Source organism: Sphaerodactylus townsendi, linkage group LG09, assembly GCF_021028975.2.
Source record: "Sphaerodactylus townsendi isolate TG3544 linkage group LG09, MPM_Stown_v2.3, whole genome shotgun sequence".
Taxonomy (NCBI): Eukaryota; Metazoa; Chordata; class Lepidosauria; order Squamata; family Sphaerodactylidae; genus Sphaerodactylus; species Sphaerodactylus townsendi.
Window position 1 is genome coordinate 15,253,265 of NC_059433.1, and position 24,412 is coordinate 15,277,676.

At 44.6% G+C, this 24,412-nt stretch overlaps 1 protein-coding gene across 1 annotated transcript in view; it reads right to left on the reverse strand.

The window, feature by feature from the left end:
- PHLPP1 (PH domain and leucine rich repeat protein phosphatase 1) overlaps positions 1-24,412 on the reverse strand; it is a 102,280-nt gene that overhangs the window by 39,755 nt on the left and 38,113 nt on the right. Inside the window, exons 5-10 of the mRNA XM_048508508.1 lie at positions 21,329-21,475; positions 19,174-19,404; positions 16,317-16,519; positions 13,668-13,728; positions 5,375-5,470; positions 316-471 (exon numbers count right to left, since the gene is read on the reverse strand). Coding sequence (XP_048364465.1) covers positions 316-471; positions 5,375-5,470; positions 13,668-13,728; positions 16,317-16,519; positions 19,174-19,404; positions 21,329-21,475 — 894 coding nt within the window. The remainder of the gene's footprint in view (positions 1-315; positions 472-5,374; positions 5,471-13,667; positions 13,729-16,316; positions 16,520-19,173; positions 19,405-21,328; positions 21,476-24,412) is intronic.

Consider the following 24,412-nt stretch of genomic DNA (forward strand, 5'->3'; position numbering starts at 1 on the left):
CAATCCATTGTTCCTGATGCAAACAGGGCAGCATTTTGACTTTCAAAGAAAGCAGTCCTTGGCATCTCTGAATGAGTTTGTGTTCTGCACAATGCCCAGAACAGTGTCTCAACCAGACACAGCAGGTGCACACAGGTCTATGGACTGATTGTTTTTACTCCTACATACTCTAAAAGTTAAAGTTTTGCAAAATGGAAGAACGAAGCCAGTCACTAACTTTAATATAAGGAAAGAAGCGTGGCCTCAGCTCCCAGGAATACGAGAAATGCTGAGCTGAGCCTGGGGTTTACCCAAACACGGCTGTCTTCTAGTTACCTGTCAGCTTTCAGCAGCAGATTTGATGGCAGCTCCGTTAGCAAGTTGTGCTGTACATCAAGCACCTCCATGTGCGTCCGTTCGATCCTTTCTGGCAGTCTTGCTAATTGATTATGTCCCGCAAGCAACTTCCGCAAGCTGATATTGCAAAATAACCTTTACATTTTAAAAAAGGAAAAGAAAAAGCACTAATTAGAGCAAATTCAGTCAAAGACCCTACTGCGAATAGTCTACTGTGGGAACAATTCAACGTCAGCACCACAACGCAGTCGAGGGATCAATTACAGAGCGCATCCGCTGGGTCACGCTCCGGACAGCCGCAAGCAAAACTAAAAAGATGCCACACAGTCCGCACTGAATTTTCCCAACAAATTCCTTTATTTAATCTCAAAACAAGTCTTGTGGTACCTTAAAAATGAATAGACATTTAGCAGCATAAACATTTTGTGGACTAGAACCACAATCTTCATCGGATCCATTACAGTTGCATCTTTCCAGCAACACAGCTACTGCTCTGGAATAAATTATATTGTATTACACAATTCCCCCACCCTTAAATTCCCCCTAAATCCCCTGAAATAGCAAGCAATTTCTTTCGTTCACACCTTGGTCTGGATTTCATAGGCCAGACAAACTTGGTTTAGAGACTAAAAGACCAATCTTGCCCATATGTCCCCGTGTGCCAGTCATGATCCTCAAGTTATCCTTGCCAGAGACAACCAAGGGTTCCTATGCAAAAGGGGAGGGGGGCATGGGAATGGTGTGAGCCAGGATAGTTCAATTCCCTTCACATTTAGCACTGTAATTCCCACGATCAACCTGAATCCAGCGGCCAATTTTGAGACTCTTATAGCTTCGAGTTGCGCATGGCACAAAGGGATGGATCCTTTTATTATCATAGATTGGCCATGCTGGCAGGGGCTGATGGGATTTGTAGTCCATGAACCGCAGGTTGCAGACCCCTGCCATAGATCAAGTGACATAGTGTCTTTCAGCTTGGTGACCAGATTTAGTTTAATTTTACTTTATTAAAATAATAACAAATCTGCCACTGAGCCAATAGACACTATAGAACAGTGGTTCTCAACCTGGGGGTCGGGACCCCTTTGGGGGTCGAGCAACCCTTTTACAGGGGCCGCCTAAGACTCTCTGCATCAGTGTTCTCCATTTGTTAAAGGGATAAATGTTAGGGTTGGGGGTCACCACAACACGAGGAACTGTATTAAAGGGTGGCGGCATTAGGAAGGTTGAGAACCACTGCTATAGAACTACTGAAATCTATTACTGCTAGCCAGTGCAGTTCAGAGGACAGAACACTGAGGCCCATTGCTGGAAACCCCAGACGAAACGTACAGTTGCTTCTGAAGTTCAAGGGGGGGGGGGGAACCAAAGGGATACAAACCAAGATTATTAAGCGAAACACATTTCAAGCTAAAAGTCCCTTCTACAAGAGAAAACAACTTGCTAGAATGCTCGCTCACTTTTAGCAAACTGCTCGCTCAAAAGATATCCTGGAGAAGATCCAGTAAGGTAGCAAGTACTGATCCTGAAGCACAGGTGGTCTTCATGTACAGGCCTCAGAATTACTTGGAAGGATTAGCAGTTGTCCTACATGTGATGAGCCTATCAGTCAAGCTAGCTTGGTGAAGTGGTTAAGAGCAGTGGACTCTAATCTGGAGAACTGGGTTTGACTCCTCATTCCTCCACGCAACTGGTAGACTCTTATCTGGTGAACTGGATTTGTTTCTCCACTCCTCCACGTGAAGTCTGCCGGGTGGCCTTGGGTTAGTCACAGTTCTCTCAGAGCTCTCCCAGTCCCACCTGCCTAGCAAGGTGTCTGTTGTGGGGAGAGGAAGGGAAGGAGTTTGTAAGCCCCTTTGAGACTCCTTACAGGAGAGGAAGGCTTCTCTTCACAAACTCCTCTTCTTCAATGGAATCAACTCTGAAACAATGGCCCTTTCCCCACTTACCCTTTTCCGAGGGTTGCTGCTGAGGGGCGCCGCCCCTCTCAGTGGGGAGTGCCGAGGGACCCCGCGCTACTCTCCTCGAGTAGCGCGGGGCTTAAGGTAAGTGGGGAAAGGGCCAATGATCACTAAAGGGAGTTTCATCTCCATAGGTCTTCCTATATTAGAGTTTGGTGATTAGACCATTTCTCTCCTTCTAATATACACCTCATGAGTTCATTCTTTCCGTCTTGGACCTCAGAGCCGGAACGGACATGCCCAGTTCCCAGACTCAGACTCTTTCGTGTTCTTCCTGCCCGTCACCCATACCTCTGTTTTGGTTAATCCCAGACTAGCATAAAGCCTCCCTTCCAGTTCTACAGGGAATGAAATTCATCTAATCCGCTTTACTGTCTTGAGCTTTTACACGCTACGGATGGCTAAGAATTCAGTTTCTAAGAGGAGGAGGGGAACAGGAAGAAGAAACGGGTAGTATTTACAAAACACATTAATAGGTAAAGCATCTGCTGCCAAACCAATTTAACCAAACAGATCCGTAGCTAGGAACAGAAGCGCCACAATATGCAGCAGAAGCAGAGTTTGGATCCTCACGTTCCAGCACTGAGGTGGGAGTTTTAAAAAAAATCTCTTGCCAAAGAAGGAAGATTATTCTTGCCTGCCGCCACCTGCCTCACACATTTCTTGCAATTGTGCGGTTTTAATCAGGAGACGCGCTTGCCCCCCCGCTGACCTTCCTTTCAGTCACAGAATCACAAATTACTCAGCAGAGCAGATGCCGTTCTCTCCACCCATTTAAATATTGGAAAAATGCACACGAAGACAAAAAAATCACAATATTTACGTTCTTCTCTATTACAGCTTGCACCCACCCATTATCTGACCAGAAAATCTTGGCCAGCGGGGCTGTTCTGCAGAAATAATCAATAAAAGGTTGAGTTTTCCCTTGACAGGCATTATCAGACAATCTGCATGAGCGCCAGTATGAACAGTTTCAAGACAGGAACTGGCTGCATCTTACAGTTGAGAACACATGAGCCCGGGTGTGGCCCCTAGGTTTGTTTCCCCTTTTGGAATCTCTCAGTGTTGCAACAACACTGACAGTTTATGTCCTTTCCCTAGTAATTTACTGTCTTTACTGTCAGGAGGGACCTATTCATTACAAAAACACACTGTGGGTTCATAATGAGAAAGTTCTTGTTTCTCACCCAACGTGCTACCAACACTACGTAATTTAGCAATAGATGGCCTCAGCCGGAGGGTAAACACTACTCAGAGCATTTTGCCAACTGAACACGAATTAGCTCCAAGTGAAACCGCCACCAAAGCTATATTCATTTCTGCAGTTCAAGACTTTCCCAGTGATAATATTGTGGTGTATGTGGAATTACCGAGTTGTGACTCAAATGTGCAGCGGAGCATTGCAACCTGGCACTCGCATATCACAAACTTGAATGAAAAACAAAAAGTTGTAGGTTCTCTAGTATGCCGGACATTACCTAAGAACTGCATATGGACTTGCACTCTAATCGGTAGCCAAGTCTGTGTGCTTCTGCAATCCCATACAAACAGTGTTTGAACAGTGGTGAAAGAATGCTCATGGAACACAAGAAGAGCCACGCCGGTTCATGCCAAAGGCCCTTCTAGCCCAGCATTCTATTCACACAGTGGCTGACCAGCTGCCTCTAGGAAGTCCATGAATAGGATCTCTGCAACAGCGTCCTCCTCAGCAAACATCAACTTGCATTTAAAAAGGCACGTGCAAACTTTACTGGCTTTAAAAATAGGTTTGGATACATGAGCATATTGCCTGGTAAAAAGCCCAGGGAGGAGAAAGGTTCCTATTTTTGCTGGCCAAAAGAGTGGTATAAACAGAATGGGCTACATCATATATAGTCAAATGAATGGCAGTCGCTAAGCCAGCTTTAGAAAGTTCCCAGATTTTGGTTTCAGCCCATTAAGCCCCGTGTGTGTCTACTGCAGAAAAAAGGAAGAGAACGAGCAAGACGTTCATCAAGTGGATATGTATTGTAAAAAAAATCAGCATGCTAGATTTTTTAAAAATCACTTAATTATTAAATAGTGGATCAAAGCGTAGAGCTGTATGATGTGCAGCTCTCGATATTCAGAGCAAAACAAGCCAGACTTTTCCTCAGTATGAATGATCGTTCAAAGGAAATAATGCATAGGCAGGTCTACATTTGACTGCTTTCCATTTGCAGGTCTCAACAATACCCTGTTTTCTTCCTAGAAGTCTACCCATGTGGTCCCTACGGCACTCGGCTTTTTCTTCACTGCTCTACAAACTGGTCAGAATCAGTTCAGATGTTTGAACAGCACTCAACTATCAACTCTTTTGAGATTCTGCCTACATTTGCAGTGTTTACAGAATAAATACTCAGAGGCCCCTTCCGCACAAGCAGAATACTGCACTTTCAATCCACTTTCAATGCACTTTGCAGCTGGATTTTAATATGTGGAATAGCAAAATTCACTTGCAAACGATTGTGGAAGTGGATTAAAAGTGCATCATTCTGCATGTGTGGAAGGGGCCACAGAGAAGCTACCATGCAATGGACTAATTTGCTATAGTGCAACCTTTTGCTCTCAGATCATCATCCATCATATAATCCATTTATTGAGAATCACATATATTTCAGGCAAAGACAGTTTTTAACTACACAGTCACAGAGCTGGATTTCCCACTCATATCCCTTGACCTAACCAAACCTAAGGAAACTAATTGCAATGCAGTTTTTCAATGGCTTAGGTATCACATGGTGCTGGTAACAGCTATTTTAACATTAAAAAGGAACCAACTTTGCATCTTTGAAAGGCTGCATGTGCTGATTTAGAACTTCTGTCTAGAAATCAAAGAGGCTCCTGTTTTGTTTTGCTTTTGTCCGCATGAAAGCGCAGAAGGACGGGATGAGGTTTATGGCAGAACGATGCCGGACAGAGGTTAAAAAACATCAAACAGAAGATCAAACAAGCCACCCACTCTTCTGTCACCGAAACAAACTAAACACTGACTTGACAGTTAGTTCCCAATTGCACATCCTGTTCCTGGTTGTTTAATCTTAGCTGCAAGGACTCACCGGGCAGGCAGCTCGCGGACCTGATTGCGGCCGATATCTAAGGCTTCTAGCTTTCTGCTGTAGCAAACCCATTCAGGAAGGCTCTCAAGGTGGTTTCTGTGGGGTGAAAGAGACAGCCAAACAAATTACAAAGTCAACTGATTTAAGAAGCATGAAAGTACAAAGCTAACGAACATGCTTTAAACCACAGGTAATCAACATGACAAACTGTTTGGAATTCTTGCTACGGTGCCAAAGGGAATTATCTGCTGGTTTTGACCCAGCCACGCAACCATGTTCATTAAGAAAGGATTTTTGTAATGCAGTACAAAAATGGAGAGATGTCACAGCTGACGCTGAGCATGATAGGAGCACTTTTAAAAGAAGAAGTGATGGCAGCATTTTGAATGGCCTCTCCCTCGGGAGCGTCAAGCAGAATGACCAAAGCCAAAATATAGACAAAATGAAGGGGAAAACATGCACATATTAACTGGGAATTGTTCACTTTTGTTAAGCGTTTACATTCAAAAGGGAGGTTCTCCATTTGGGTTTACACAGTAAATAACGTAAGATTTGTCAGTACATCTTTTTAATATTTGTTTATTGATTATACTTTTAATTAGAGCAGCAGTGGCGTAGTTCTGGAGACCCGGGTTTGATCCCCCGCTCTGCCACTTGAGCTGTGGAGGCTTATCTGGGGAATTCACTCCCACAAACGCCAGCTGGGTGACCTTGGGCTAGTCACAGTTCTTCAGAGTTCTGTCAGCCCCACCTACCTCACAGGGTGTTTGGTGTGGGGCAGGTGGAAAGGAGATGGTCAGCCCCTTTGAGTCTCCTTACAGGAGAGAAAAGGGGGGGATATAAATCCAACTCTTCTTCTTCTACTACTTTTATTCCCCAACCAGAGTTGGCTCAGGGTGGATATGCTAATAGTAGAAGCATTCGACCTAAAATGGGGGAACTAGAGTACAGAGTTTTGAAGGAGGACTTTGATATAGTGGGCATTACAGAGACATGGTGGAATGAGGAGAACCAGTGGGATGCTGTTATACCAGGCTACAGGCTCTATAGGAAGGATAGGATAGGGCGCATTGGGGGTGGGGTTGCCCTTTACATCAAAGAGAGCATAGTATCACATAAAATAGACAATGCAAGGGGAGCTGGTTCCCCTACAGAATCACTGTGGATATCAATACCAGGGGTGAAGGACAGTTTAATATTAGGAATATATTATCGTCCCCCTGACCAAAGTGCACAAGAGGATTCTGAGATGGAAAAAGAAATTAGAGAGGCCAACAAAAACAAAAATGTAGTGGTAATGGGTGATTTTAACTATCCCCATATAAACTGGAAAAATGCATGTTCAGGTCATAGTAAGGAGAGAGCATTCCTGGATATGCTAAATGACTGTGGCTTAGAGCAGATGGTTGTGGAACCAACCAGGGGAGAGGTGATCCTAGATCTAATTCTATGTGGGACCCAGGACCTGGTGCAGGAAGTCAGTGTTGTTGAGCCGATAGGGAACAGCGACCACAATGCTGTCAGATTCAGTATCTCAGCATGCGAACAAGTGGCAACTACTAATGTAGTTACATTCGCCTTCAGAAAGGGAAATTTCTCAAAGATGAGGGGGATAGTGCGCAGGAAGCTGAAAGGGAAAATCAAGAGAGTCAAAACTGTCCAGGATGCTTGGAGGTTATTTAAAAACACAGTAATAAAAGCTCAGCTGGAATGTGTTCCACAGGTTAGAAAAGGCAGCACCCAGTCCAAAAGAAAGCCACCATGGTTAACAAGAGAGGTTGAGGAAATTATCAGAAAAAAGAAAATGTCTTTTAGAAAATGGAAGTCCAGTTTGGCTGATGAAGAATATGAGAGGGAACACAAATGGTGGCAAAAGAGAAGCAAGTTAGCTGTAAGGGAGGCAAAAAAGGATTATGAGGAATGCATGGCTGCGAACATCAAGACCAGCAACAAACAGTTCTTCAAGTACATCAAAAGCAGGAAGCCAGCAAGGGAAGCGGTAGGCCCGTTAGATGACAAAGGAACAAAGGGTGTGCTAAAAGATGGCAGGGAGATTGCAGAGAAGCTGAATGAATTCTTTGCATCTGTCTTCACCCAAGAGGAGGTGAGGAACATTCCTGCACCTGAACCAAGCTTCTTAGGAGGCGAATCCGAGGAACTAGCGAAGATAGTGGTAGACAAGGAAGAAGTTCTGGCAGCCATTGATAAACTAAATGTTACCAAATCCCCTGGCCCAGATTGCATTCACCCAAGAGTTCTTAAAGAGCTCAAGCATGAAATTGCTGATCTTCTCACTTTAATATGCAACTTATCCCTGGAATCAGGCTCCATCCCTGAAGACTGGAAGATGGCCAATGTCACACCAATCTTTAAGAAAGGATCTAGGGGGGACCCGGGAAATTACAGGCCAGTCAGTTTGACATCTGTTCCTGGTAAATTAGTAGAATCTATCATTAAAGATAACATTATAAAACATGTAGAAAAGCAAGACCTGCTGAGAAAGAGTCAGCATGGCTTTTGCAGAGGCAAATCCTGTCTTACAAACTTACTAGAGTTCTTTGAGGGTGTAAACAGGCATGTGGACAGGGGTGAACCGGTGGACATTGTCTACTTGGATTTCCAAAAGGCTTTTGACAAAGTTCCTCACCAGAGACTGTTGAGAAAACTCAGCAATGAAGGAATAAGAGGGGAAGTCCTCCTATGGATTAAAAACTGGTTGAGAAACAGGAAACAAAGAGTGGGTGTAAATGGGAAGTTCTCACAATGGAGAGATGTCGGGAGTGGTGTCCCCCAAGGATCCGTTTTGGGACCAGTGCTCTTTAACCTATTCATAAATGACCTGGAAGTAGGGGTGGGTAGCGTGGTGGCCAAGTTTGCAGATGATACCAAATTATGTAGGGTGGTGAGAACCACAAAGGATTGCGAAGAGCTCCAAGCGGACCTTGATAAATTAGGTGAGTGGGATCAGAAATGGCCAATGCAGTTCAATGTAGCAAAATGTAAAGTGATGCACACAGGGGCAAAAAATCCAAACTTCACATACACGCTACAGGGGTCAGTGCTATCAGTCACAGACCAGGAAAGGGATTTAGGCGTCTTAGTTGATAGTTCCATGGGAATGTCAACTCAATGCATGGCAGCTGTAAAAAAGGCAAACTCTATGCTGGGGATCATTAGGAAAGGAATTGATAATAAAACTGCAAAGATTGTCATGCCCTTATATAAAGCAGTGGTGCGACCGCACTTGGAGTACTGTGTCCAGTTCTGGTCGCCGCATCTCAAAAAGGATATTGAGGAGATAGAAAAAGTGCAGAGAAGGGCAACAAGGATGATTGAGGGACTGGAGCACCTTCCCTATGAGGAGAGGCTGCAGCGTTTGGGACTCTTTAGTTTGGAGAGGAGGCGGCTAAGGGGGGATATGATTGAAGTCTATAAAATTATGCATGGGGTAGAAAATGTTGACAGAGAGAAATTTTTCTCTCTTTCTCACAATACTAGAACCAGGGGGCATTCATTGAAAATGCTGGGGGGAAGAATTAGAACTAATAAAAGGAAACACTTCTTCACGCAACGTGTGATTGGTGTTTGGAATATGCTGCCACAGGAGGTGGTGATGGCCACTAACCTGGATAGCTTTAAAAGGGGCTTGGACAGATTTATGGAGGAGAAGTCGATTTATGGCTACCAATCTTGATCCTATTTGATCTGAGACTGCAAATGCCTTAACAGACCAGGTGATCGGGAGCAACAGCCGCAGAAGGCCATTGCGTTCACATCCTACATGTGAGCTCCCAAAGGCACCTGGTGGGCCACTGCGAGTAGCAGAGAGCTGGACTAGATGGACTTTGGTCTGATCCAGCTGGCTTGTTCTTATGTTCTTATGTTCTTATGATACTCCTTTAAAGACTTTGTTGACCAACAAGAAATAATCAGAGGCAACCACACAGTTGTCATTACAGTCCAATTAATGACAGAGATGTGACCAGCAAGATCTGCATTCATTTCTTAAACACCACATTTATTAGAAAAGACAACCGCCTGAAGTTTGTGAATCTATGTATTCTACTAAATTTTGTTCTATTATTTTTATCGACCTTCATTCAGCCCAATCCAGTTACAATAACCACAATGTTCAAAATCCCCATCCAGAAAAACAGAGATGCCTTAAACAGCAGGACAATCGTAACACAGCAAAACTAGCACAAAAATAACTTGTTTCGGGAAACTGCCAAAGGTATCGTGAAGAAAGGTAAGTTTCCACTCTCCTCCCAAGAGAGGCTGTGTTTGCTGAACCTGCAATTGGAAGGAGCTCAAAAGTACAGAGGTCCAGCCAGAGAGATTCCCATGTCCAGCATCTACTGCCTGGACCAGGGCTGCGTTCACATCCAGTGAATCTCATACGAAAGAACACACTAACTGATACATGGAGGACCAACATTAAAAACAGTGCCCTATCCTTCTATGTATCTTACGGCAGATACGCAAGCAGCATTTGTGGCACCATCTTATTGCCTGTGGGGAAAGCTTTAATAAAATGTTGGTCCCCAGACTACTGCCTAGAGCAAGAACAGGACAGCAGAGAAACAAAGAGTCTTCAAAGTCTAACAGATCCAAAAAATGTGGCTTTCTAGTTGCAAGCACCTACAGAAAAGGGAACGCTATTTGGAACGCATTCGCTATTTAAATATATCTTTCAAAGGGCTCTAAAATAAACACAGCACTAATCAAACACAATCCTCCGGGGGAGAGATTCATGCACCATGGACCTTTTCAATATGCAATCTTATTATGAAAACAAGTCATTAAAATAGTCTCAGAAACATTGTGAAATCAAGTATTGCTCATTACTATGCTTTCAGGAATAAGGAAATCCTGCTTGCCCCAATAAATCACAGCGACTTATCCATGCAAACATACTGATGAGATTCTGGCACGCAACCCCACTGACTCATATGCTTATAGGCTTCAAGTCACTGGCAAAAACCCCTTGTGTCTCTGTGGGGCTCTTGTTTTGACCGAACAATCTGTTGGCTCTTTGTGACCAGTCGAGATGAAACTGGTCTTAAAAAGAGACCTCTCAAAGTGTGCACAGCCCTCTCTCTGCTGAGAATCAAGTTGTAATCTGGTGGGCAAATCCTAGAGGCATTAGTGACATCTGTCTGCTCTGTTCAGAAATGGCACTGTATATGCCCAAGGAGAGCACTTTAGAAGAGAAGAAGAGTTTGGATTTATATCCCCCCTTTCTCTCCTGTAAGGAGACTCAAGGGGCTTACAATCTCCTTGCCCTTCCCCCCTCACAACAAACACCCTGTGAGGTGAGTGGGGCTGAGAGAGCTCCGAGAAGCTGTGACTAGCCCACGGTCACCCAGCTGGCATGTGTGGGAGTGCACAGGCTAATCTGAATTCCCCAGATAAGCCTCCACAACTCAAGCAGCAGAGCTGGGAATCAAACCTGGTGCCTCCGGATCAGAGTGCACCTGCTCTTAGCCACTCTGCCACTGCTGCTCTTAGCCACTATGCCACAGGTTTCTCAAACCTGTGATTAGACTGTCTCGGTGGATGGTTCAGAAGATGGGGAGGTGCGGGGGGGATGAAGTGACCAACGCAGACAAAAAGGACAGAGATACCCAGGCAAGACAGAAGAGTCCATTCATCCTTTCTACGTGCATTCCCCCTTCCACTCCGTCCCCAAAATCTCGTTACTAGAGGCTGACTTTTACATTACTATTTGAAGGGGCTTTTTATTCATCACGGCCGATTAAGCCTTGTGGTTGAAGGGAGTCTGCATAAACACTAAGAATCAATACCGTGCCAGGCAGCCAAGACCGGGTACAGAGCCCAGATGAAGATACAAGCGGTGTCAAAATTGGCCCTTGTATTTATTATTTCCATCGGATGCCAACAGACCAGGCAGGACCTATTGTTTTATTTCTGTGGTCAAAGAGTTAACATGCTTTCACTGCTAAACGTAATTCACATAATTAAAGCACCTGTTCAAATGAAGGAGCTTTTGTAAAGTGGAACACTCACATCCTCGTTTTAGAAAAGGTGCTATAATATACATAAAAGACTGAAGCAGAGATGGTTTATCTAGTAGATTTCTATCTCGCCCTTCAAATATATCCCAGGCCAATTACACAAGTGCATCGAAAACATTACAATAAAAACATCATCATGAACATACAAAATATCTCCTAAAAATGAACCTAAAAACAATCAAAACCAATACTCCTAACCCCCCTCTCCCTAACCCCTCCCCCCATGTTCAGGTGGAGGGCAAGTTCCAAAAAGCCAGCAGTGGGAGGGGGGCAGGTAGATGGGATGAAACAGTCAAACACCCAGACAAAACTGGAGGTCTTAACCAGGTGCTGAAAGATGTACAAGGTCAGTGCCTGACAGACAACTAATGGGCGGTTATTCCATAAAGTGGGGGCTGTCACCAAGAAAGCCCTCTGCATAGTCCCACCTCCTCAACTCAGAGGAAGAAGGGACTGTCAACAGCCCCGTCCCATGACCTCAGAAACCCGGGCTGGTCTTTATGGCAGAAGGCGTTCCCGCAGGTAGCCTGGTCCCAGGCCGTTTGTGTCTGCTCGTTCAGCAGTTAAAGCAAAGACTGGGTTTTGTTCCCACTGGAACTCTCTTTTATCTTCTGAGGGTCTATTCTGGGGGTAATTTGTTAGGAGATCCACATCAGGAGCTCTCTGGCCCTTTCCCCACTTACCTTAAGCCCCGCGCTACTCTCCGCAAGTAGAGCGGGGTCCCACTGCACTCCCCACGTCAGGGGCGGCAACAGCGCAGCCACCCCGACGCTGCCGCTCTTGCGCCCGCTCAGCGCGCGGCATCCCTGGCGCTGGCGAAAACGGCGCCTTTGGATGACCCCGCGCAGAGCGCGGGGTCGTGGGGACGCCCAGACGCACGCCAGGGATGCCGCACACTCAGAGCAGCGCGCAGCGACGGCGGCAGCAGGAGAAGTGGGGAAAGGCCCTCTGTTCTTTTCAGATTCATTGATCAGGCAGGTGAGAGGCCATTTCAGTTTACACTTTTATTTATTTATTTATTTCTGGGCGGTGAACAACATAAAATTCAAATACAAATAGACATAAAATTGAATATAATGAATCACTAATAACATATTTAAAATGCAGCAAGTTAATACATAATGTAGCAATGCCCGCAAAATCCCTCTTAGACCCTCCCGAGGGGGGAGAGAAAAAGGGTGGGTCCTGCAGATGGAATGGACCCTACCTATAAAATGAAAAAGGGGGGAGGGGGGCACTTTCAGCGGCTGGACACCCCAAAAGTCTGGCGGAACAACTCCTTCTTACAAGCCCTGCGGAACTCGCCAAGGCCCCCAGGGCCCGGACAGCTGGAGGAAGAGTGTTCCACCAGGCAGGGGTCAGGGCTGTAAAGGTCCTGGCCCGAGTGGAGGCCAGCCGCATCATGGAGTGGAGGCCAGGGACTACCAGCAAGTTGGCCTCTGCTGAACGCAGAGGCCTAGCAGGGACATATGGGGGAATGTGGTCCCGAAGGTTTTCTCCCTGATTCCGCCCCCCGCCCCGCCCCCCAAGTCCAAAACAGTCACGGTGAGCTGCTATTTGTCCCACTATGGAAAACATGGGGGTTCTGATATAAATATGCACAGGTTTTCTCAGCTAGGCAGACAGTAGCTTCCTGGGGCTGTTTTAGATCAGGGAACAAGGCACAAGGGGAAAGAACTTCACCTCTCTTTAAACTGTAATTTAACCCACACACCTGCTAAGTAACTTTGAAGGAAATGCTGGGTTCTCATAGTATGGAACTCACAGCACACTGTCAGATATGAACTTCACTGCAGATCTTCCAAGAAAGTTCATAAACCCTGATATTCCTTTTATCCCTTTGAGGCAATCATTACACTTCATCAAACCTGGGTGAAGGGGAGGGTACAGGAGCATTCATGGGCAAGAAGGGAGGGGCTCGGGGCAGTCTTGGTGCCAGTGCTGATCACCAGACCCCAGTTAATTGCACGACAAGCCCGCTTTTAATACTTTTCATCCTCTTTGGTTTTCTGCCACATTTGAACACAGAAAGGAGAAAAGGGATTTTTTATAAAGGGAATATGGTCGTACTTTATTGCCCTGGATATTGTATCTATCGTCTTGTTTTTATTGTACTCAGTTTCTCATTTTGCATTCCAGTCTTACTGTGTTGTTTGTTGTATGCGTAATATTGTTCTTAAATGGTGTGATTGGCCTTGAGGCTCAGCAAGAAAGGAAGACTGTAAGTGAAGGAAATAACAATAAAACTTACTTACCTAGAAATATCCATATAAGTTAGATAGTTTGGAACTGGGTACACATCAAGGTGAACAAGTTCTGAAAGGGAAAATAAGCCCCACATTTAAAATAAGAAAATACAAAATCCCAAATTGCACCAGGTGAAAAGATGCCATGAGATCAGACATAAAAAAGCATTTCCGCAACTAGCCACCGTATCAAATTCTTATGTATTCTTATAGATTAACCTTCAATTACATTCAGCCATGCCAACATTCATGCTCATTTTAAAAAGCTTAATTTTGCCACCACTGATCGTAGTGTTTGCCACTGATCCACGGCAAAGCTACGCAAATGGAGTTTCAGAGGGATGCTGCAGAACGGCAGAGGCGGGAGGTCAGACAAAGGATAAATGAAAATATAGGTCATGAACCAGAAAGGAGAATAAGGCAAAGCCGCTGCTGCCACCTCTTCAGAACTCTTTGACTTCAGCTGCTTATTTCAACCAACCCACCAAGATGTCCAGTGGGCTGGCTGGGCGGCCTCCCATGCTTTGGGGAGTCAGCATTATGCAAAAATCTATTTCTGAGGAAGTTCTTTGCTTGTACAATTTACACTGTTGACTAGCTCACCTTCTCTTGTTGCAAGGGTCTATTTAATTCTTGGCACGGAAAATACTCCGGCCCTACCAGCAGCTCTCTAGTTCAATGAAAATAGAGGCCAAACAGGGGACAAACCCCCTGGCAGGCAGGAAAGGCAAGCTAGGGTGATGCGGTGGCATTAAACTGGGACCAGTGAGTTCTGTGTTGAAATCTCCGTGCAGCCATGCTGGGTAACCCAGAGCCAGACTCCTCCTCTCTGCACCCAGCCTACTTCTCAGGGCTGTTAAGAAGACCAAACGGAAAACAAGAGAACCATCTAATGCCATCCTGATGCTGCAGGAGAAAGGGTGGGATAAAAACATACCGAAGAGAATAGCTTCCCTACTATGGCCTGCTGCCTTTGTCACCTGTGAAACCCATTTATGTAATGAATGAGTAGATATTGCAAAGTGTTTGTAACCATTTTTTATTATCAAGAGAAAGAGTGCTGAAATGGCAGCCAGCACAGCCAAGGGTCAGTTTGGATCTGAAGGTTTCCTACAGAGTCAGAGGACAGCAGGGACCATGTTTCTCCGTAGGGAGGAAAGAGGCAGGATTACGGGACGGAAGAGAGGCTGAAAGATGGGAAACTAAGTGGGAAGAAGGGAGGGGCAGGGGGAGTAGAAAAACTGCTCTAACAAACTTCTCCCTATTGAGGCAGGAACAACACTGAAGGGCAACTCCTGCTAGTTCAGGAAGCTACAAAGAAAAAATCAGGGGGAATCACCCGACAAGATGTCCCCCTCCTCCTCCTCCTCCTCCTCCTCCTCAGGGAGTACAGGAAGGAAGGGGGTAGATTAGGCAATACAGGGAGAAACAGGAACTTCAGGGAAAGGTTGTGGCAAAAGCAGGGGCACAAAAGAGAGAAGGGCGCTGCAGGCAAGAAACGGAGAAAACAGGGGCCAAGTCTCACTACAGTGTGAGTCACTGTGCCATACTAGCAGAGTATCAGCTAGTAGGACCACAGAAACACGGATATAAATCCTCATTCCGTGGTCTTGGGCTATTCATCCTCTCTTAGTCCAACCTGTCTCACAAAATTAGCGCGAGGATAAATGGAGGAGAAACCCTGTATGTCACCTTGCACACTTTGGAGGAAAACCAGCATTTAAAACAAACAAACTTTAAGATAACAGGAAAGTCCAAATCTCATTTCCTTGGGTGCTGTACAAACTTCAACACTCACACACTTATACTATTCGGCCTCTCAAGTTTCATGACAGGAAAACTTGGGTCCTGCCAGTCTTCCGCTTACACAAAAGAAAGAAGGCACTATTCTACAATTTTTGTAGAATTTTTTTAAAAAATAATTTATTTTTAAAATACATTTATAAATCACTTGGGATCCCTCTGGGCTGAAAAGCAGCCTAAATGCTCCAATAAATACATGCAAAGACTAATGTGATAACTTTCCTGAAAGATAACTAAAGTCTTGTTTATTCTGAATTCAGCTACTGAAATAATATGCGAATGGCTCTGAACAGAAATATAACTACAAACAACATGAATACCAATTGTATATAATAGAACAGCAGCAGTAATATGAATTACTGATTGCCACTGCTGCATTCCCCACTTATCTGCCTCTCTGCTTAAAAATTTGTTATTGGGAAACACAGGGGTGTCGAAGAAATTTATTTCAAAGGCTGAATATGACATGATATGGCTTAGTTGAGCAAGGCCCTGAGGGGGGTGGGGCAGAGATGGCAGCCTCAGCTGGACCAGAATGGCACCGGGTGTGTGTGTGTGTGTGTGTGTGTACGCACGTGTGTTTGTGTGTGCCTGGACTGGCAACCCTGCAGAGGTGTTGGGTGGCTGCCTTGAGTGGGTTTATCAGGCCCACGAGCCAGCTAAAGCAACAGGCCAGATTGGGAGTGAGGCTGCCTCAGTTGACTCGTGGGCCTAATAAGTCCCCTCAAGGGGCCAATTCTGGTCCCCGACCTGTATGTTTGACACCCTTGCTTGATGCCCCTCATCAAATTTACAAAGGCAGTACAAGCCAGAACAGGAAAAAAAGTCCTTCGTTATCTCAAAAGCCAAACTTACCATTTGAAGTGGCATAGAGAGCTTTCAGCAAGTATCCACTGATTTTGAGCGTTACCAGCTGATTTCTTTCACAGTGCAGTATTTCAATGTTATTGAAGATGGTGGCATCAAGCTCGCCTAGTTTATTGTCCCGTAGGTCAAGCTGGGTCACATGATGCAGGAAGTCAGCATTATCTGACGCCAACCTTCTGATTACATTTAGCCTGGGATAAAAGGTAGATGAAGATCAAACAGTTATACTGACATTCCCACTTGAATATGGAAAGCACAGTGCTTGGCTATTAGTAGAAAAGAGTCCACTAGCACCTTAAAGACTAACAAAATTTTGGCAGGGCTTTCACCAGCAACAGCTCACTTTTTCTGATAACTGCGACTCAAGAAACCTCAGGCCCCGCTAGAAATGTTGTTAGTCTTTAAGATGACTCTTGCTCTTTTGTAATGCTACAGACTAATACGGCAACCCACTGTGATCTTGTTGAAGGCTTTCACAGCCAGATTCAACTGGTTGTGGTAGGTTTTCCGGGCTGTGTGGCCGTGGTCTGGTAGATCTTGTTCCTATTACACACTTCTCTCTGTGATACACCTCTGAAGATGCCAGCCACAGATGCAGGTGAAACATTAAGAACAAGATCTACCAGACCACGGCCACACATCCCAGAAAACCCACAACAACCACTGGGATCTATCTGCTTGGCTATTTATTAATTCTACAATGTTACAAACCTATAAACACAGATTCTGGTGTCTTAAAAGATGCGTGTGTCCCCCTTGCCAACTTCTTTGAAAAGCAGGAAATGACTTACAGAGGGCATTCCCCAAAGTTTCCCACACTATAAAGCTAACCCTGGATTGGCTGTTGAAGGTTTTCTGGGCCGTGTGGCCATTGTCTGGTGGTTTTAACTTCTAATGTTTTCCCTGCATCTTACTGTTGCAGAAGCCAAGTAAATAGCTACTCGTTTCACTAGGATGTAATCTGGAGTAGACTGGAGAGTAAAATGCAAGGCAGACCAATAAAAAGATGTATGTATTTATTATTTGATATAAATGTGAGACAATGCAAGTATCATTCTCCTTGGATTAGAATTACAAATTCCATATATAGATATCCTGACTCCTGTAAGAGAGATACCCCACCCATTCACACACACATTATAGTGGACAAAGGAAGGTAAAACTGAACTAGTCCTGCCCAGTTTGAGACTGATTGCAGAAATAAAAGTGATCTATAAAAAGCAGACAACTGGGTGATTTTATTGAACCCTGAAGACGTCAGCTTCACTCTCAGAGCTGAGTTGACAAGATCTATTTAAAACATATAATAGAAACGATGCCTCAGGGCACAGTTAACGCTTTGGAAAGAACAAGAGCAGCCAGTGCACCACATTCATAAAAATATAATCTCTTCACCCTTTCAACTGCACACATACATCTTTTCATAAAAACCACAATGACAAGTAGAAGGTGTTAATGAATTGCCTGCGCTTCAATGGATCAGTTATTTTTCTGCTACTGCATTTGATACTGTTAAAGGTAAAGATAGTCCCTTGTGCAGCCACCTGGTCATTACTGACCCACGGGGTGATCTCACATCACGATGTTTACTAGGCAGACTATGTTTACGGGGTGGTTTTGCCATTGCCTTCCCCAGTTTACACTTGATGCCTAGCAAGCCGGGTAACTTTACTGACCTTGAAAGGGGGGAAGGCGGAGTCATCTGTGAGCTGGTTAACTCCTGGCTACTATCGGGATCAAACTCAGGTTGTGAGCAGAGCTGTGACTGCTGTAGCGCAACTGACCACTCTGTGCCAGGGGGTTCTTTTTTTGGTACCATTAGGAAATAAGATACATGGAATCACATTATACCAGGGGTGTCCAGCTCTGGGTCTCCAGATGTTCATGGACTACAGTTCCCATCAGATGGATGGGGATCATAGTCCATGAACATCTGGAGACCCAGGGCATCATGCGCCAGCCCCTGGGTACCTACCAGGGCACACAGGACTCTGAGGCAGAACCTGAGGACACAGTGCAGCCAAAGGAGGCTGCTCCAGAGGAAGACTAGGCAGCAGAGCCAACTCCCAACCCTTCCCTGCTTGATGACGTGCAGGTGGAGGATCCTGTAGATCCTTCTAGGGAACCCAGTGATGAGCCAGCTGTGCAGAGGAGGCAGAAGCAGAGGCAGCTGCTTCAGAAGCAAAGAAAGAGTGCTCATCTGGCAGCAAGATATGGGAGAATAGAAGTCTCTGCATCTGATGAGGATTAACTCCTTGCAGAGTCCCAACCCCTGGGACAAGGCTCTCTCTATAAGCCTTGCTGTGAGCCTGCTTCTGCCTGGGTGCAACAAGTGTGTTTCCTGTTGCTTCTGTGTGCCTGGTCTATTGCTGAGCTCCAGTCTGGTTGCCTGATCTCCTGTGCCGTGAGTTAGACTGATCTGACTACACCTTGCCTGCCGCCTGTCTTTACCTATTGAACTGAACCTGACCACGCCCTGCCTGCCTGCAGCACACAGAGATGGACACCTTGCACTATGCACTACAAAATGGCACAGAACTGCTTATACAAGAGGGGCTCTAGCTATGGTACAAGACATGCAGAAGGTAATGAGGGGACGCATGTCCTGCTTAAAGTTTGGGGCAGCACGTCTCAGCCCCCAGTTCCCTAAATAAAGAAGGGTAGGAACATACCACAAGATCCTTGCTCAGATTTTAAAGTGAACATTTCAATTAAACTTCACTAATACCTTGAGAAATTGCTGTTATGCCATTTTAGCAACCAAATTAAACAGAGGTCAATCTCTCTATTAATAATGAAGAGAGGAGTGGTGTTTTTTCTCCCCATTCTTTCCAGGAGTACATACCGTAAATCTATATGTTTAACGTGTGGCATTCTCCTTAGTGTCTGGAAATTAAGAGCCTCTATATAGTTTCCAGACATACAGAGCTTCTCCACAGCTGACAACTTCTCCAGGACTTCTGGAATGCTATGGAACTCATTGAAAGAAAGTCCCAGATAGCTAAGCTGAGGCATCCTTTCCAACTCAGCAGGAAGGTTCTGAAGGAGATTCCCATCCAGCAAGAAAGTCTGTAAACTATTGAAGGGGTTGGGGGAAGACAAGAAAAACAACGTTATCACCCACGATTTCTTTCTTTATACACTTGTATTGCAGCAACACGCATCAATTACCAATGAATTTCTGAGCCCAATTTCAAGGTATGTTTAATATTTGAGAGTTTTTGCCATCTGGTGACGGTATAAATGCCAAGTTTTTTAAAACAATGCAATTGCAGTTTAACTTAAGCAAAGTTCTATATCTTCTTTATCAGCAAGCCTTTTGAGAGCAGGAAGCTGAACTAATGTCCATGTTTCTCTGCTCTGCTGCACATACCTGCAACTGCGTATCAGTCCTCGAGCCCAAAGCCCAAACATCATCATGCAATGCTAGTGGCCTCCCTAGTAATTTTGGGGAAAGGAAAGGGCGGGAGGAGGGACTCCATAAGGAAACAGTAAGCCATTTCACCCAGACTCTAGAGCAGGAGTGTCCAACTCTGGCGCTTTAGATGGTCCAATCCAATCCAAAAACCTTTATTAGGCATAAAGCTTCAGATGGTCATGGACTACAATTCTCATCAGCCCCTCCTGGCATGGCCAATTGGAATTGTAGTCCATGAACAACTGAAGTGCCAGAGTTGGACATCCCTGCTCTAGAGGAACAAAGTTTGATCAGAAACAAATGTGGGCCAAAGAATCCCTCAGAATTCTGGTGTTTGAATCTACCATTTTTGGATTCTAAAAGCCCACAGAACGGATGACCTGCTTCAAAATAAATAAATGAAAGGATGGGGAACTAGTTAAATATCTGTTTCATTGTTCCAGTAAGTAACTCGGACATGAGCACAGAGACTCAGTATTGAGCAAAAAAACACCACAAGGGAACGACTTAAGTTGAAGTCATCTTAGATTATATAAATTAGGCGGAGAACAGGGTGCGCCCTATCAGCCGCCTCCTGCGTGCGTCCCCTCATTAGCTCTTGGCTGAACTATTATGATATCATGGAATGTTCGTTTTTCAATGGCCCACTGTGGAGCAGAAACCTGTCAACAAACAAAACATGGACCGAAAGTACACTTTGTGAGGGGAGTAAAAAAGCAGTTCAGATTCAAGAGAATGCTCAGACTAGGTTATGTATTGTCAAAGGCTTCCATGGCTGGACTCAACAGGTTGTTGTGGGCTTTCTGGGCTGTGTGGCTGTGGTCTGGTAGATCTTGTTCCTAATGTTTCGCCTGCATCTGTGGCTGGCATCTTCAGAGGTGTATCACAGAGAGAAATGTATGTGATGAACCTCTGAAGATGCCAGCCACAGATACAGGCAACACGTTAGGAACAAGATCTACCAGACTACGGCCACACAGCCCGGAAAGCCCACAACAAACAGATTAGGCTACGTTCTTTAGAGGCAGGGAAGTGTAAAGAGAGGAGGCAACTGGGCCTATTAACTGGAACTAGCAAAAATACATATACACATACACAAATGCCAATCCATTCCATCTCTTGGTGACAATCTGAACTCTATATGAAGGCTTGTCATGCTCGACTTATAGTGGGGCAAGCTAAAGAGGAGGAGCATATCCAAACTTAACATTGCACCAATTTTGCCTTCATTGTGGCCTTCTAAACACTTTAGGAAAAGAGGTGATCTATAAAGATGGAAAACGTGGAATATAAATGCTGTTTGGATTTGACCTGAATAGTCCAGACTAGCCTGATCCCATGAAAACTTGGAAGCTATACAGGTTCAATCCTGGCTGGGAGATCACCAAGGAAGCCTAGGGTTTCTGTGCAGGAAATGGCAAACCATTTCTGTCTCTCTCTTGCCAAGAGACAGAACTTGACAGCAAACCTAACGCACATTGAACAGACAGTACGTACAGTAGCTAAGTTGGAGCACTTCCCTTACATCTGTGGCTCTGTTTTGTCAATTCAAGCCACGCTCCCCTCTGTTCGATGTACCTACTTGTTCAAATCACCGACGGCCGCTGGAACACTTTGAAGCGCATTGCAGGAGACGTTGAGTTCAGACAGGGTTGGAATGCTGCACACTGCCAAAGGAAAGTCTCCTAAGTGATTGTTGGAAAGGTTAAGGCTCTTCAGCTTGCTGAACCTACAATTTAAAAAATACAGGACAAAAAGATGGAAGCGACTTTCATCACCAACAAAATACATGTGATTCAGTACTTGAACACTTAAAAATCTGATGTTTAAGTCAGACACTGCTGTTCCCTGTATTGTCGAAGGCTTTCACGGCCAGACTCAACTGGTTGTTGTGGGCTTTCCGGGCTGTGTGGCCGTAGTCTGATAGATCTTGTTCCTAACGCTTTGCCTGCATCTGTGGCTGGTATCTTCACAGGTGTTATCACAGAGAGTGAAGTGTGTTACACACTGTGTCCAGTAACACACTTCTCTCTGTGATAAACCTCTGAAGATGTCAGCCACAGATGCCGGCAAAATTTTAGGAACAAGATCTACCAGACCATGGCCACACAGCCTGAAAAACCCACAACAACCAACTGCTGTTCCCCCTCGCCCCCAATGCCAGCAGAACCAACAGAAAGTAGACATATGGGACCTTGGAAAAGAGATATGTAGAGACCTGCTTTGTCAAATACTGATGTTCATTCCTACTATCCTGTTTTCCTCTTGTCAATGGCTAGAAATGAAAAATAGTTGTGCTTGAGTTTCATTTTGCACGACAGAAAGTAGCATGCTATAAAACCAGCAAACGTGGTTAGAAGCTCTGAAATTTTGTACTGAAAACACCAGAATTTAAGGATTTCCTAACTTGCAGATAAAATTTATCATGAAATCAATTCAATGCACATAGTTTTATGAAATGCAAATATTTAAATTTTATGCTTAGACATGGAGGGTGTGTGCGCTTGCACATGCTAAATAGCAGCAGTTGCGTTTTAGTTAAAAATTGAGTGGAAGCTAAGCAGGGTTGGCCCTGGTGAATATTTGGACTGGAGACCACCAAGGAAGTCCACAACTGCTACGGAGAGTCAGGCAATGGCAAAATACCTCTGTTAATCTCTTGCCATGGAAACTCAATGAAATCACCTGCAACTTGAAGGCACTTTCAACCACCCAAAATGCATGCTAGGTCAAACCAATGGCCATTTAGACACACAACAGCCAACCAGGTGTACCAATAGAGCAATAGATCACAAAAATCTAGCAACAAATGATAACTAAATAAATATTGGAGCCTCAGAGACTTCTAATTTCCTGCAACCATGAGGGCTAGAAACATGCTCTTTTTAAAATGTAACCTCCAATTGTCCAAATTCCACCACGACACACAATTTCAGGACAATTTTAGTCCAGCAAAATCCCAGGTTACCCCATATGAAGTCAATTCCATTAATCAGCATTTTGGCCATCCACTTAGTGTATTTTAAACAGAGAATTTACACAGCTCAGTTTGGCTTTGTTCAGATCAACTTCTTCTAATCAGATGGAAACCGGTCCTCAAGCTTTCTGCTAGCTCCAGCAACACGGAACCTATTACGGCTTCAATTAGCTGTGCTTAGTCAAGAATCCGTTTGCTGACATTCCACTTAGAACTCTACACTGCCAGGAACCACTTTCTGAAAGCCAATTCCTTCTTCTCTTTCCTTGAAAAGGTTTCTCCTCCCATTTCTTCTTATTAATTACAGCCCCCCACAAATGGAGTTTGCCCATGAAGCAACGAGAACTTGGATTTTAAGGCGAGAAAGAACATGAAGAAAGGAGTGCAGCCCAATTATCTGTCCGGCATGCGCAACCACATTGTTCAGACTGCCTAGGCAATTCTTCAACTAAAAAGAGCCAATCAGACAAGGCCTCGGAAAGCATGAAGAATCTTGCGGGGCGGCTGGGCACCAGCTCCTACTTTACTAAGATGGCTTACTGGTCACCGTCCTCGATTCTTTTAATATATTATTGAAGTCTCCATGCGTTTCACGATAAGGGTCTTGGGATCACTGTGAGCCAATATACAGGATAAAAATGTACACCCATATCCATATATAAAGCTCTCTAAACACACCGTTCTGAGATTTGGCCAGGGCTGTTTCTTATACAAAATTTCCAAGATGGTAATGTATGCTTACACTGGGGGAGGGGTGTGTGTGTCTGTTTCGCATGTTCTTTTTTACCCACAGACCAACTCTCAGCATACTAGATTCCAAAACAATACTTCCAAGGTGTCAGCTATTGCCTTATTATGTTGCACCTTCATAAATTAAATCTGACCAGTTACTAAAATATGGTTTAGTTACACAGGTATGTAGAAATTTTGCCTCCATTACTCATTTGGCCCAAGCAACAATACATAAATTTGTTCCTCTCTCTCCCTTTACCTACTTCTCTCTAATGCATCAGACAGAAGGACAGTTGGTTTTTGTACCCTGATTTCCTCTGCCTTAAAGAGCTTCGAAGCATTTTACACTCCCAATCCCTTCCTCTCCTCATGGCAAGCACGTAGTGAAATAAGTGGGGCTGAAAGAGTTCTGAAAGAACTGTGTCTGCCCCAAGATTACCCAGCATGGGGAGGAGTGGGGAATCAAACCTGGTTTCTCCAGATTAGAAACCACCACTCTTAACCACCACACCACAGTGACTCTCAGCCAAATGTGTACAATGATACAGTGGAACCTCAGTTTTCGTTGGTAATCTGTCCGAAAAGAATCGATAAAAACCGAAACCGATGAAAACCGAGGCAAACTTTTCCATAGGAATCAATGTAAATCCAATTAATCCGTTCTAGGCACTCCAAAAAAACATACCAAAAATACATTTTTGGTGAATAAACATAGTGTTTAATGCTGAAAACAGCAACAAACAATAACACTAGGACCAGCTGCAGAGCCAGTGGACCAATGTCGCACCAGAAAGCTGTCCAAAGAGGTCTGTTTCTGACGCCCTTTAAGATTTGTCTGAAATGGGACAAGACATTGTCATTAAACAAGTTGCAGACACGGCCTGCAACAGCTTTGTCCGGGTGATTTTTCTCCACAAACCCCTGCACCTTACTGCAAATCGATGAAAATTGAGGCAA